We start from the raw sequence: 16,159 nt of genomic DNA, 5'->3' as shown, positions 1-16,159 counted from the left end.
GTGGTCTTCTTTTCCTAGGCATACCCCTATTTCCCCTCCCTTGGTTCTCTGTACTCTACCATGCTCCCCTGCCCAATCCTATGGCTCTCTACCCTCTACTGTAGCACTATCTCTATGCATGAGTGAGAACAATTACTGTCCTGTGGCAGTCAACATGTGGCCATGATCCCCAGTAACCAATTCTACTGTTACTTTTGTAACTTTTAAAAGAGTTCAGCATTACAAAATGCAAGTGCAGACTTACTGGCATGGGAAATGACAAATATAGTTGTAGACATTATGTGCACAGAATACTTACCCAGGGAGGTTTCCACTCTGTTCTCCTTCATTAGTGCCAGGTATTTTTCCCTTGAAGAAAGAAATGCATTGAATTATGCAATGTACTTGTGCTTTCTAGACATATGTGCCTATTGTACATCGAGCCCATTAGTTAGGAGTGCAGCATTTTTCACCCACCAACTCGCCTTTATGATGGATGCTAAAGGGTAGAACCCATTTATAACTGTTTTTAAAGGAGGCATTGAAAAATTCAGCAATGTCTGACACCAATTTCCAGACCAAAACCACGTATCATTTCTTTCTTTCCACAGACTGCATTGTATTAAGTTTCCCTGAGGGTTAGGTTTCTCCTTCCTTTCTAAGCCCTGATCCTTCCTGAAGTATGCCAAGCATCCAAGCTTCCTGAAGTATCCCAAGCATCCAAGCTGGTTCCCGTAGCACTCGGGTAGCCCTTATTTGGAATGGCCACCATCATTTTATCATAATTTTCAGTCTAAACAGTACCATATCTTCTATTGACTCTCCAAAATATTTAGGCAGTATTTAGGTCATCTGTAGTCTTTCAATTAAAGGTTCAATTCAGGGAAGTATTTCAAAGACAGAGGACCGGCAATGCAACTCTTGAAAGGTCACGAGCTATGATTTTCTAAGATCACCGTAATATCATTCCTGCTACATGAGGCATAACTCCCTTTGAGCTACCCTAATACTGACCCTTTTAGGATATACCAGACATGGTCCACCCAGATGCCACCAAGCTGTATTACCATTACCGCCACTTGGTCCAGCGGTGTTCCTGCTGGATTAGAAGTGGTCCTAGGGGTGTAAATCCCAATTTTTTTTCGGAGTCCATAGAACTCAATGGGGCATTTTCACCAGAATTATCTCGCCGGTAATTTCGCTGTGGTAATTCTGGCAAAATCTGTCCAAAAGTTGTCGGATTTACCTCCAGCTCATATAGCTGGAGGTGATTCCTCCAACTTTCTGCCAAAGTTATAGTTGGGCGGTATGGTAATGCAGCGGTATACAGTAATACAGCCCCAATTTACCTGCACCATAATGAGCCCCATTGTCTGCTTACCAGATGGTGAGCAGAGTGTGTCAATAGATGTGAAAGAGCTACAGAGTTCATGCACCTGGAATGCCTCTGAATATGAGCAATCAATGGAGTCATTCCAATTGTTTCGAACAGTAGTGCCGATACATGTTTCATGCAGTATAATCTTCAGGGATCTTATTAGTTCTAACACAGAGTGTGTATGTTGTAAATAGTCACAGCTCCCGAGATCATCAGAGTTGTCTAATACTGACGACAAATTATATGAGTGATGAAGGCAAACCGGCTTGTTCCCTTACATAATGTAGTCAGGAGTGCCACGGTAATCAAGGGATGGTACCTGTGGTTCCATGTGTGATCACAGGAGAGCCCTAAAGATTACAGTTAAATGTTCTGCATGAAACTCATGTTGGCTGTAGGGTTTGAAATCACTGGAATAGCTCTATTGTTCGAAGCAGTTGGAAATAAAGAAATGAAACAGTTGACAAACAAGTGAAGTTCAGCAGTTCATTAAAGATAGCACCTTGAAGTAATTAGGTCAATGTGAATTGAAATATCCTCTCGCCAGTGAGACACAAACACATTTTTTGACTTATCAATTTCTGGCACGTGTTGGCTGAGTGACCAATCTGATCCTCATAATTAGACAGAATCTGGTCGACATATTCCACCTTAGTAGCTCTAGTGATTTTACATGTCTGTTTCTTAATTTTTCTGCTCAGTTATGCATGATTCCTGATGATACATCTGCACGTAGGAACTAGGTGGATCTCAAATTCCTGGTGGGAATATAGTGTAGACATCTGTTTGAATGACGTCCAAATCTGTCCCTGCCCATATCTGTCTTACACAGACTTTATACATCAGGCTATCACTCAAGAACTATTTGGCCATGTGTATGTCCTGTGTATCTCACTGCTGAGGAACAGGATGTGAGGGCTGAAAAGGGGCTTGTAGGCTCTCCCACTGCAGATGGTACAAGCCTGGATCACCTTTTGTTTCCAGGACACACAGTTTCCATTGTGTTCCATAGGTATGGGGCTTCTGAATAAAAGTAAAATTATTGGAAAAGGGAGGCATGAGAAAAATGTGGCTTCTCTTTGAAGGATGGTCTCATTTTTTTAATCATTGATTTTGGCATAGGTTCTAGTGCAACGGAGATGGAACATTTGCATCATATATATAAATATTCACCCCCATCAACTTACATCATTAATTCTCTTACTCCGAGGAGATGCCTGAAGATTAACTGGGCTTCGAAATCTTGGTCCAGTAGATCATTCCATTCCTGCAGGGTTACTCCATGACGTGTCTTATCACATCCCAGACCTAAGAAACAGGGACATTAGGATTTGTATAACTGTGTCAGGCTACTATTCCATTTTGTGAGACCTATGAGAATCTGTCTTACTTGTCTTACTGAAAAACGGGTGGAACCCTTAGTAAGGGAGTCATTGGATGCATAACCAAACTATTGCGTAGCGTGAACATAGTTGAAAGCTCTGCCTATATGCTTAAAAAAGTATAGATTTCATTTAATCACTTGAAATAGATGTCTGAGATCTTTGGATATTCTCTACAATGTGTTCCTCCTCTTTTTTCTATCACAGAACCGTTAAAGTTGGGCGTTATACGCCGGTATTCAGTGGTAAATCTGCTGGAATACCACCCACTGGAATTACCGTTAGCACCACTTAGTCCGGCGGATTTACTGCCAGATTACAATTGGTGTTGGTGGTGTTAGTCCCCATTAATTTGTAGTCCATAGGACTCCATTGGGGATTTTAGCGAAATGACAGTCAACAGTAATTATGCTGACGGTACTTCTGCCGATTTTGACGATTCTTTAGCGGAAATGGGTGAATTTACCTCTAGCGTGATGCAATGCAAGAGGTAAATCGCCCATTCTTAACACACACCAATGGGTATGGAACACATATTCATGTACCAATGATTTATATGAGACTCAATCTATCAAGCCACTAACACTTTCCCTATACAGAAGCACACCCTGCCCCTGTCGGGGGGGTGGGGGAACTCGCCCTAGGTCACTGGTGATGTACCGCCTATCTAATAAAAAAGGGAGAGGGAAGCTTTCCCTATCTCTACAACAAGTGCTATACAAATTTCTAAAATGACTATAAAAAACAGAACAGCACAATTGCAGTTGCCCAACCTCAGCAAAAAGAGGTGCAAACAATTAACATCTCATAGCATCCTGGACATATTCAGAGGGGACTATTTAAATGGCACAGATGCCTAATTTATTCGCCCTAACTGAGGTGTGTAGAGTTGATGCAAGGTGGGGGAAAACTCCTAATAATAAAATGCTGCGTCAACCCACAATGTATGCTTACTAATTCTTAGATACCCACTACCATTGGGCAGGTCTATCATCAAAATTCTGAATAGCCATATTAGAATTCCTTTGTCAATGCCGCACAAGAGAAGATCCGGTTCATGAATAAAAATGAGCCTGCCTGGGATACAGAGGCACAAGGCCAGCACACTCTCTTGTTGCTTGTTGTGTGACTGACTGACTGACAGTTAAAATAATAAAGTTGCCAAAACAGCACATGATAATGAAACTGAGACGAAAAGTGCCGGAGCAAAGACATAAGTGCCAGGGCTGAGCCCTGGCAAACACCCCCATCAGGGGTGGACTGGCCTATAGGGAACTCTGGAGATTTCCTGGTAAGTCTCTGCATGCTCAGCCTCTTTTGTGTGGTAATCTATATTTTTTTCATATTTTCTCATAGGAAAAGGATTGGGCTTGCTGAAAATGTGATGTCCATGAACCCCATGCCGTCCTCTCATTGGTCCAGAGGTTTTTGGCCATTTAAAAAATAAATACGGGCTGGATTTACACCGAATTTGCAAAAGCACTCTTTTGGGACTAAGCCGCTGCTCCTCACACAAGTTTGGCGCAAATTGGTCTAGTGGTTTGAGCTGCAGGTGTGAGCACATTTCTTTTCCATTATGTCCATGAGAATTTCAAAGGTTTTCAACCCCCCTATAACTTTGCCGCCCCTACGAAACCGCACCAAACTTTGCAAGGTGGCCATATACAGTTTTTGCAAAGTTTGGTGAGGATTCGTCAAACGGCACCAACGTTATAGTTATATTTAAAACAGCATTTGCATGTCCATGACAAAATACACTTGCATGATATTATATATTGCGATTTTGCACTTTTAACCTTTTTTTCACTAGCATTATTTGCACATGCAATTGCACCGTATACTCATTTTAGCATTCATGAAGTACTTGTTAACTTTTTTAAAGATCTGTTTTAAATCAGATGGTGATATTATATCGATGTATGCATTGCCTCAATTTTTTGATGTCTCTCTCTTTCAGTACTGTGGTTTGATGGGGCACATCCCACTGTGGCTATGTTACAACATGGTTTGACCTAGATTGGTAGCCCCAATTTGAACCTCTATTTGATTCGGTAAAACTTGTATGTAGTGCTATATCAATGCCCTTGCCAGTGTATCTTTTAACACACATCTCTTGATCTTCTACTGTGGAGTGTTATATCATGACATGAATGGTACATTTATGAAGAAAGTATTGCAATGGAATATTTTATTTCTAGCACTCCTTTCTTCTCTTCTTTTTGACATCTGCTGTTTTCATTAACTCATTGTTTTATAAAAAAAAGTAGTTTTTGAAAAAAATCCAATTAAAAGAAATTGTTAAAACTTTTTAGAAAAATATATATTTTTTGATGATATTTAATATTGATAACATTATTCTTATATAAGTAGAAATTGTTTGTGAGTAACCATTGAGCATGTGTCCTATATAAGATTGTTTGTGAGCTGTTTAGGCACTTGCCTATTATCATGAGTTAATGGACTATATTGTACATTCATTTATTTTTGTATTTTAGGAGTCAGCATTTAATTGCGTTTTTACTCTCCGTTGAGACACCTACATGGTTGTAATGCGTTAGCTGGGATATGGATCGATGGATTCGGATTCAAGTATCCAGCTACATATTTATTTGTATGCACTAACAATTTTAAGCACTTTATTTCGACCTGTCACTGATGATGTTTTTAGGTATATCTTTTGGTGGATATTCCTGGTCGATGACAGTTTTTTATAGTGGTATTTATCCACTCATGCTATATAGGTTTACTATAATTGACACTAATCCAAGATGGTGGCATGTTAAACCAGATCTAATTGGACTGACTTGTGTATGACATGATTGAATGTGGAACAGGAAATGACAGTTTCGCTAACTTTATTTAATGAAGCAGGATTTTGTTACAATGTTTAAAAGCCTGAAAAAGTCTGAGGTACGGACGGAACGTGTGTCAAAAATGTCAAATAAATGCAGGTGTTTTAAATCTCATCTGCCATGATTTTACTACAGAAGAATAAGAATATTAACTCAGTCTTGTGAAATTTAAAAACAATTCAGCACTGGCTGTATTTATCACTAAATTGCCCCACAGGGTTACCAGGTCTTTGTTTTTTGCATTGGAGCTGTTGCCATACATGCATTTTGTCATGGCTATGCACACTATGATTTTTCTATAATTGAGGGAGTCTTGCTTTCTTTTTCCCTGCAATCCGGAGGCAGTTATTGTGAGACAGAGCGTCGCTTTTGTTAAAAAGAATTTGAAGGTTGGATATATAGATTTATTGAGTTTTGTTGGATTCCCACAAAATTGGTGCTATGTACTCAGTTTGTTGAAAGAGTAAAGAGTATTCTGATATTAATTCGAGTAATTAGATTACAATTTGTTAAGTAAGGAGAACACTTGATCTAACATTGTGCCATAAGGTCTTTATTGTCACTAAAGATGCCGACACGTGTTTCGACGACACAAGGGTCTTTATCACGGCTGTGTTACTCATGCATCATACAGTAGTTGTTACATTTTTAATCAGATATCGGATCATACACAATTGTGACATAACATGGGACCCAATTTGTACCCCAAGAAGTGAAAAGTGCAAGGTGAGTGGTAATTGTGTCATGTGCAACGGTAAATTATAGTTGGTAGTAATCACATTATCATTAGTGCATAATAGAGATTTAAAGCAGTCTGTATTTGCAGCCAAGGTCGGAGTTTCACAATTTAGTGTTCATGGTTGTGCCTGATCGATTGCTATTCTAGTACTCATCAGTTGGTGTGCCTGAATGGACCCTTAATTGTTGCGAGGTACCTTTTAGCTCTAAGAGTATAAGGTGATAGACTGGAACGGCCGGGTGGCGTATTTCCTGTGTTCTGTCGGTTCGCTCAATTTAAAGGTGCTCATGAAGCACAAGCATGTTGTCCAATATGGGCCCAGCACATAGGGGGGGATATAGATGGCAATTTGAATGTTAAACAATGTACACCAAACTTGATCAATAATGACAATTTGCTCGTAACACCAAAAGCACTGCTTAGTTCACCGAACTAAGAATGAATCCGGGCTGCACGCCTCAAATATCTTAACTCCCATGAACCTCCAAACTTGGTGAGCTTACCTTTTACTACTCAATTGACATGATAGTTAGCCCCGCCCCTCACCAGAGGGAAAAGCTGTAACGCGGCATGGCCAAAGCTCCAGGACGGCTGGGGGTGCTGCCCCCAGCCTTGGGCACTTGTCTCCCATGTGGGTTGACCATCCCCAAGCCCAGCAGTGGCCCCAGGGAGCCCTGCCTGGCTCCCCGCCCCTCCCGGAAGGAAAATATGTAACGCAGCATGGCTAGAACTCTAGGACGGCTGGGGGTGCTGCCCCCAGCCTTGGGCATCTTCCTCACATGTGGGTCGACTACCCCGCAGGCCAGCGGCGGTCATGGGTTAACCCAGCGGTTTCCCTGTCCCTCTCCATATGGAAAAGCAGTAACGCAGCCCACCCAGAGCTCTAGCACAGCCGCATGTGCTGCCCCCAGCATTGGGCATCTGCCTCGCATGTGGGTCGACCGCCTCCCAGCCCAGCAGCAGTCATGGGGCGACCCAGCATGGTCCCCATCCCTCCCTGGATGGAAAGGTTGTAACATGCCAAGGCCAGAGCTCCAGTACGGCCGGGGGTGCTGCCCCCATCCTAGCGCGCTTGTCTCCCATATGGGTCGAACGTCCCAAAGCCCAGTGGCAGTCCCAGGGAACCTCAGCAGGGTCCCCATCCCTCCCTGGAGGGAAAAGCTGTAACACAGCCCGGCCAGAGCTCTAGGATAGCCAGGGGTGCAGACCCTAGCCTTGGGCGTCTCGCACGTGGGTCGACTGCCCCCAGCCCAGCAGCGGTCATGGGGTGACCCAGTCGGGTCCCCGTCTCTCCCCGGAGGGAAACACTCTAATGTGGCCTGGCCAGAGATCCAAGACGGCCGGGGGTGCTGCGACAGGCAATGGGCCAATCAGTCCGCCACCGCTAAAATCCTTTCCCTGGTGGGCTATTGTGCCTTTCTGCTTCACAGGGGTGGCAAAATGGGGCCAGACCCTCAATTTTGCCCCTCCCCCATGGTTGCAGTAAGAATCTGCCCCCTCTGTGGGGAGATTTATGAGAGGGTTGGCCCGTGGGCCAACCCCCTTATGACTCCAGGATTGCCACTCTAAATGGAGTGGAATGCTGTTTTGCCTTTCTTGGGGGCAAAATGGTGCAAAACAGCACCCATCTGCCCCCAAAGAAGGCAAAACAACATTGCCCCACCTATTTGAATTTTTTAAGGTGCAGGTGGGGGACTGTTTGTCCCAGGGTGCTGCCAGCCACCCCAAAAATATTTCCCTGGTGACCTAGGGCTCCTTTCTGCTTCCCATGGTGGGCAAAATGGGACCAGACCTCCACTTTTAACACCCCCAACCCCAGGGAAGCAGAAAGGATCTGCCCCTCCTTGAGGGGATTCCTGAGGGGGCTGGCCCCACAGGCACAGGGCCAGCCCCCTGATGCTCCCAAGTGAGCCTTTCCCAAAGTGGCCTTTTTTCTTTTGCCTTCCTTGGGGGCAAATGGGTGCAAAACAGCACCCATCTTCCCCCAAAGAAGGCAAAACATTGTGCCACCTTTTATTTTTGGGCTGGGGGTCTCTCTGAAGAAGCAACAAGCCTGCTGGGGTCTACTACCGGAGACCAGTTGAAAGAATAATCAGATGAGAGGAAGCCTCCATTCTGAGAGCCAGAAAGAGAGAGAGTCTAACCAGCAAGTTGAGGGCGCACACGAGACTGGAAATGGTAAGGAAACCAACAAGACCATTGTCCAAAAATGGTGACTTATGCTGGTGTGATTATAATAATACAGCCCACGAAAATCTCTAAACCAGGGATAACAAATATCCCTGGCTTATCCCTGGATAAGAAATACTTGCTGGTAGGATTATGCCGAATGTATCATTAACGTCAATCTAGTGGAAGTTAAATACTTGCTTGCAAGGATGTGCAGGTTACATCATCATCGTCCATGGAATACGATCTGCGGTAAGAGGGAGATACTACCTTAGCCCGACTTGTGCACTAAGGCACAAGGGGAGAAGTATTTGCTTTTAGACAAGGCAAATAAGGGATCTGGGAGCTGTAACACTTAGGCTGTGAATAAAGCATAACATGCCAGTATAAAGCTGAGTTTGTAAACCAAGAAGCCAAATGCTATAATACTGAGACTGTGTAAGAGTTAGGAAATAGGAAGGAGGACCCTACCATCTACGTAGTATTCCGCACAACTTTGAGTTATCCCATGCAGACACCATTTTTATTTTGTTTACTCTTTGTAGATAGACTATATGTGGGCATGCATGCATTCTATGACAAGACTGGAGGCGAGCATTATGCTTCAACTTCTTTTATTACTACTCCTCAGCAGTTTCAACAAACCAATAACAAAACACTGTAAAATGTCCAAAGTGACTTTTCCTTTGTGGAACTACAATCCCCATAGTCTCTGTAGTCCATATCCATCCTTGCTCAGCTATGACCACATCCTGTCCCTGAGCTTCTCCTCTTCTTTTACTGCTCTTAAGCAGATTAATACCATTTTCTTTCATCTCTGTGTAACTAGTAATAGGGTGAGTTAAGCATATTTGAGTAGCATAAGTATGAGAAATGTTATGTAGGGACATAACTGGCATATGCAGGAAAGATAGAGCAGCTTTGTCTGAAGGAGTTTCATTGCCTAGTGTTGAGAATGTACTGCGCAGAGCAGTAGTAAGATTGAATAATTGCCAATTCAGAATAGTGTAGAGTAACCGCGCGCCGCAGGAACATTTATACGTTCGTGTCCAATTAGTAGGTACATCGCTTCTACTCCTGCGGCGAATTTGGCCCCATGACCAGTAATTCGGGGGGGTTTCGGCTCGCCCGCGGAGCATAGCGTAATCCCTCAGAAGTGGGAGAGGAGGTGCCGGAGCGCTCCGGTCCCCTACTTTGTGGAGGCGGGCCGGAGCCTAACGCACCTTCTAGGAGTCGCATTTCCTGTTGCGACACGGAGAAGCGAAGAAGCAGGGCCCGGTGGTGATTGCTCCCATGCTACATTCTAATAGCGTTTGCAATGGGAGCCACAGATTTCTTTATCTATCAACGCTGCACGCTGTAGAGATATTACAGCATACCAGGGCAGCATTCAGGCGGAGCACAGCTCGCCAGAGGAGGGAACCTCCTGTATTATCACAAACTGAGGTCTCAAGCCTCATCAGAGACGCAGAGCTTTACCAGGAAGGTAGTTGAATTACAGAAAGCCTATCACAGGCATATGAAATACATTATAAGTCCGGTGCAGCAACAAATAAGAAATAAAATATATATATAATATTAATAATTCAAATAAGGAGCATCAGACTAGCGAAGTGGGCGTGCAAAGACATCTGCAAGAGGTATCCAGGCACACAGCACACTCTCAGAGATGTCAGAGTTCGAATGGAGCGAGGAGGAACAGTCTTTAGATCAGGCTGCCAGCTTCAAAGAGGTGCTGGGGAATTCACTAGTCGATGCTGTGGCTCAAGGGTTAAGGCCCCTACAAGAGAGGCTGGAGACTCTGGAGGCAATGCTGAACCAGCCAAGAGATAGCACCATGGGGACAGAGCGCACGCCCACAGAACCCTCTGATACAGGGTTTAAGGGGAGTACCCAGGCCCGAAAGAGGAGATCCTCTCGCAACCCCCAGGGCCCATTGGATGGGGTGAAATATAAGGCTCTGGAGGTTGCCGACACCTTCGCAAAGCTAAGAGATGTCTATTTGCAGCGCCAGGCAGTGCCGAACCTCACGACCCCCACTCCAGGGAAAGACATTGGTGGAGGAGAGGAGCCAGCAGAAGGTGACCTATCTTCGCACGTGGGTGAAGAAGGAGTTGAGGAGGAATGTTCTAAGCCCAGCATGGGGGAAAAGAGCTTGCAAGGAGAAACACCTCAAAGAGGATCAGGGGGACATGTTCGACCCGGACAGTATCCAAAATCCAAGGTCTTCAGACTGGCAACCGTCTCCCAGAGTTGCGCAGTACATGACTGTAAGATTAAGGCAGGCCCTCGACAAAGAGGTTAGGCAGCGCCTTCACACAGAGTGTCATAGGCTGGATTTTCCGGGGAAGGTGGCAGAGACCCCCGAGCTGGACCCCAAAATGTTAACTTTTGTATCCAAGACCAGTAAAGATCCCCTCAAAGGCATCGACAGATCATGGAAGAACTGCCAGGAGAAGGTATTGGACTTAGCTGGCCCGCTAGAAAAGATCATGGTTCTGGCGGAGAGAGCTAAGGATACAGGAGAGGAAGTGGACCCTGACGCCTTAGCAGGTTGGGCGCAGAGGGCCGTCTGTCTTCTGGGGAACGCCAACTGCGCCATTGCCTCAGAGAAGGAGAGGTTTGCTGCCGAAGATCGATTCCAAGCTCAGCAATCTAGCTTCGTACGAAGCAGGAGAGGCAGCACAAGGTCTCCTTTTCAGCGAAACCTTTGGGAAGGAGATGGGCCGGTTTGTCGGCACTTACACCTCCTCGGAGAAAGCGCAGGCTTCGATTCGTAAGATCTTCCCGAGCAGATTTTTTTCCGGGACCGGCCGCTTCAGGGGTCACGCGGCTCGCCTAAATCAAGGAGGAAGAAGAATCCTCAATCCCAGGGCCCAATACTGGGAAAATAGACAACAGGATACCTTCTTCCTGGCCAGCGGACATTTCCCTAGGGGACACAGAGGTCGAGGAGCCGGACGAGGTGAAGGATTCACACAAGGTGAGAGCAATAAGTTACCCTCCGGTGGGGGAGGACTGGTATGTTTTGGGAAAATTGGCGCGCGCTTTCCAGCGATGCTTGGATATTGCAAACCGTGAGTGGTCTGCATCTACAGTTTATAGAGCCACCAGTGCAGGAGCGCTGGCCACACCAGCAACACCTAGCGCGTGCAGAGCAATGCTGTTTAGATCGCAAGCTGTCCCAGCTTGCACAGAAGAATGCGATAGAGAAGTGCCCGATGACGCCCAGTTTCATGAGCAACATGTTCCTGGTTCACAGGAAAGAGAAAGTCCGACCAGTGATAAACTTGAAGGAATTGAACGCCTGGGTAGTCTACCGCCATTTCAAAATGGAGGGCATTGATCAGCTCAGAGACTCTCTCAGAGAAGGAGACTGGTTGACGAGACTAGACCTGAAGGATGCTTACCTGATGGTCCCGGTGCTAGAAAAGTAGAGGACGTTCCTAGCTTTTCATTGGAAAGGGCAGTTCTGCAATTCACGATGATGCCCTTCGGTCTTGCATCAGAACTGATGAAACCGGTGGCAGCAGCGATCCAAGAGAAAGGCATAAGGCTGATCATATACCTAGACGACCTGCTGCTGCTGACGGAGGACCGAGAGATGCTGGTCTACCAGACGAGATGGGTGCAAGACCTGCTTTTGTCGCTGGGCTTCCTTGTGAACGTGGAGAAGTCAGATACCACTCCAGCGCAGAGAATAGACTTTCTAGGATTTGTCCTGATACCAAGAAGGCCGCACTGGAGCTTCCGGTCCGAAAGATACGAGATATCAAAAGAGAGATCAGAGGATGTCTGAAGAAGCAAGTGATTTCCCTCAGAGTACTAGCAAGGATCGTGGGGCTGTTAGCAGCCTCCATTCAAGCCATATTTCCGGGTCCTTTGCACTACCGGGAGCTGCAGAGATTGAAAATAAGACACTTGCAACAAGGTTTGAAGTATCATCAGCTAGTGCTTTTGGATCAGGAGTCCATCACAGAACTGGAATGGTGGTTGAAGAATATGGATGCCTGGAATGGGCGTGCCATTTTCAGAGATCGGCCAGACCTGATCACAGAGTCAGACGCCAGCCGTGTGGGCTGGGGAGCTCGATGCGGTACTTGCAGACAGGTGGGAAATGGAGTGAAGAGGAGCTTCGTCTTCACATAAACTGCCTGTAGCTCCTAGCAGGGTCATTCGCGATCAAAGCATTCACAAGAGGAAAGCTGAAGTTGTTTGTTCTGCTGAAGATGGACAACATCTCAGCAGTGGGCTACATAAATCACCTACGAGGAACGAAGTCCAAGATGTTTGCCGAACTGGCAAAGAACTTTTGGCACTTTTGCCTCCAGTCGGAGACAACTGTGACGGCAGAGTATCTGCCCGGAGTACAGAACGTGGTGGCCTACTGGAACTCGCGTTACCTCATGGACTCCAGCGATTGGAAGTTGGATTCAGCAGTGTTTCAGATACTAGATCAGAGGTGGCGCCCGGTGCACATAGACCTCTTTTTCACAGACGGCTGATTACTTCAGCTGGAGGCTGGCCCCGGGGGCATGGGGAACTGACGCATTCCTAAAAGAATGGTCAGGCAGGCCAGACTATACTTTTCCCCCCTTTGTGATGCTGAGCAGAGTTCTAGCGAAGTGTCGGAGGGAGAGGGCGTAGTTAGGTTTAGTCGCACCGCTGTGGAAGTCACAAGTATGGTTTCCGACTCTGATGGAGCTGTCAGTGGACCTGCCGAGAGTACTTCCCGAAGCAGACAGATTTCTCACGGACCCAGTTGGGTCGTGTCATCCTCTGAGAGGGAGAGGGACACGCCTGCTTATTGCGTGAAGGATATCAGGAGACGTTGGGCGTTGCCAGGCATTTTGGTGCAAGCTGCAGAGCTTATCGTAGAATCCTGGGCTCCTTCGACTTGGAGGAGCTACAACGCAGCTTGGGCCAAGTGGACGAATTTGTGTAAAGGGAGAAGTGTTCATCCCATTTCAGCCCCTGTAGTAGTCATCTTGAATTTCCTAACGCAGTTATTACAAGATGGGAGAGCATTCCGCACCATAGGAGTGTACATGTCTGCGATCTCAGCCGGGCATTTGCTGATCGAGGGAGTGCCGACGGGTGAACATCCGGCAGTGGTAAGGATCATCAGAGGAGCCAGATTCAAAGTACCCCCGGAGCCTAGGTATAATACTGTGTGGGACGTGACAGCAGTACTGCGTCTGTTGGAAGACTGGCCGACAGATAGATACTTGTCCCTTAAGCAATTGTCAGGCAAGCTGGTGATGCTATTATGCCTAGTTTCTTGTAAGCGGGTGTCAGATGTCAAGGCGCTGGAGGTGAATAGGAGATCCTTCGGACCAGAAGGAGTTACTTTCTTGATAGTCAAAAGGACTAAGACAGGGACTTCATCAGTCCACTACCCTTATTTCCTGGATAAGACCAAGTGGTGCGTAGCAAGCTGCATTAAGGAGTATGAATGTAGGACTACAGAGTGTAGAGCAGCTATACCACGCAATTACTCATAGCGCGTAGAAAGACTTTCCACACGGTATCGACAACTACCATTGCTAGGTGGGTTAAGGAAGTCATTCAAGCCGCAGGTATTGACTTAAGGAGGTAGGGAGCGCACTCAGTACGTGGGGCGATGGCATCCAGGGCCTTTACAGCAGGGGTGTCATTGAGAGAAACTATATTAGTGGCAGATTGGGCTAGTGATCGTACCTTTAAAGAGTTTTACTTTAAGCCGTCTGAAAGTATGCAGTTAGTGTTGGGGAAGCTTTGAACAAGCATAATGCTTGCCTCCAGTCGTGTCATAGAATGAAGATTACCCCTGCTAACTGTACAGGGAGTATTAATTCTATTAAAGACTAGGAGGCGACCATTAATTTTCCACCCAATCTTGTATTGTAGATGATGTGTTTTGTATGATGATAGCAATACATGGACGCCACCCTGATGCTTCTGCTTTATATTTCCTTAGGGGAGGAGCAGAAGAACAATTGAGAAGAGAGGCTAGTGCCGAGGTCGAAAAAGAAGCAGAGGAGTCCATTTCAGTTTGGAGTGGTTGAAGTCTTCGCTCTGTTGGCAGGACATAGTTTGGAGTTTTCGAGTGACAGTTCAGAGCATGTAAAAGAGAGGAGAGGCTCAGGGACAGGATGTGGTCATAGCTGAGCAAGGATGGATATGGACTACAGGGACTATGGGGATTGTAGTTCCACAAAGGAAAAGTCACTTTGGACATTTTACAGTGTTTTGTTATTGGTTTGTTGAAACTGCTGAGAAGTAGTAATAAAAGAAGTTGAAGCATAATGCTCGCCTCCTAGTCTTTAATAGAATTAATAGTCCCTGCGCAGTTAGCAGGAGTAATTTTCATTAGCCTCACCACTTCGGGTGTGTATATTAAAAACTATGGAGCCATACGGGTGACTTTGGAGTTCTATTGATCCCCTTTTCATAGTTTAGACAACATGTAAGAGGTGAGACATACTCTTTAATTTCCTTGAGGTTCTTGTACCCTAATATGTGCAAAACATCAGTGGAGAGCAGAGTTCACTGTTTTTATATGCTTCAGGACTCTTGAGGTGGAGCACTAGATCAGCACTCCTTCGGCTGCTGGAGGTCAGACTTCTGTTAACAAATGTGTTAGGCCTCAGATTAAAAGGGTGGCACAGCTATTTTATTAGTGCTATGGTTGGACTGCTGGGTAGGATTTGTTCTTATTTCTTGTGCGTCTTATTTTGTACAGCGTTCTGACACACTGGAGTTATGTTGGTCTAAATCAAAAAACTGAAAACAAAATAAACAAAAATCCAGTTGACTACTGCCAAGCATGTAGTGGTTAGTGCTATCACGCCAACCCCGGCACTCATCATCGGATGAAATACAACTGTCACCACCTCATATAAACCAGGAGAACAATGCTGTGAATTCCACTCAGTGGTCCAGAAGTGAGTAGCAGAATCTGCTGATTCCAGTTTACCGATGAAATGTCCACTGGCCCGTATAAAAGAAGTGACAACTCAAGCATTTAAGAAAGGCATATTCAAATGTTTAATATATTTCTTAGTAGTCAAAAAAGGGGAAGAATTCTGTCAATGTAAAGTGTACTTTACCTGCTTTAGCCTTCTGGTAGCAGCAGCTCCACTTGTCGCCCCTGAAAACTCCTGGATGATATGAACACAGCATCTCAGGGTTGTTAACACAGACTTTCCTCAATGCTGACAGCCACTGGTTCAGTTCATTCACACACTGAAGATCAAACAAAGGTGTTTACATTTCAACACAGATCTGATGTAACAAAGGTAACCACTTATTAGGCACATGATATATATTTATATATTTAAACAATGCATTTTACTGCCAATGTAGGAATCCATTTTGGTACAGTAAATCAATAGAGCATGGATTTCATTCAACTCTGAAATGCTCAGACACTACGATATGAACTTAGTCTTCACAAGAGATTGTCACAAAGTTCCCTATCAGGCTCTGAGGATTTCTAGTGGGACTTGATACTCCCCAAACTAGTGGATGATGGGTCAAGAGGAGGTCAACAGGAAATCCTCTGGTCCCTTCCACGTAGTCCCTGCCGTGAGGCCAGGGATAGACACAGGACCCCCTCTAAGAGACTACCAGACCAAGTCCTTTTCAAGTCCTAGGACTTTGATGTGATGAGGAACCG

At 45.4% G+C, this 16,159-nt stretch overlaps 1 protein-coding gene across 1 annotated transcript in view; it reads right to left on the bottom strand.

The window, feature by feature from the left end:
- The window catches only part of LOC138488168 (ras GTPase-activating protein 4-like), a 1,092,176-nt gene that overhangs the window by 8,491 nt on the left and 1,067,526 nt on the right, over window positions 1-16,159 (bottom strand). The window contains exons 18-20 of the mRNA XM_069614957.1: window positions 15,591-15,726; window positions 2,545-2,665; window positions 299-348 (exon numbers count right to left, since the gene is read on the bottom strand). Coding sequence (XP_069471058.1) covers window positions 299-348; window positions 2,545-2,665; window positions 15,591-15,726 — 307 coding nt within the window. The remainder of the gene's footprint in view (window positions 1-298; window positions 349-2,544; window positions 2,666-15,590; window positions 15,727-16,159) is intronic.

The sequence above is a fragment of the Ambystoma mexicanum genome, chromosome 9 (assembly GCF_040938575.1).
Source record: "Ambystoma mexicanum isolate Mex_15411 chromosome 9, UKY_AmexF1_1, whole genome shotgun sequence".
NCBI lineage: Eukaryota > Metazoa > Chordata > Amphibia > Caudata > Ambystomatidae > Ambystoma > Ambystoma mexicanum.
This window is presented reverse-complemented; position numbering and strand designations above follow the sequence as displayed.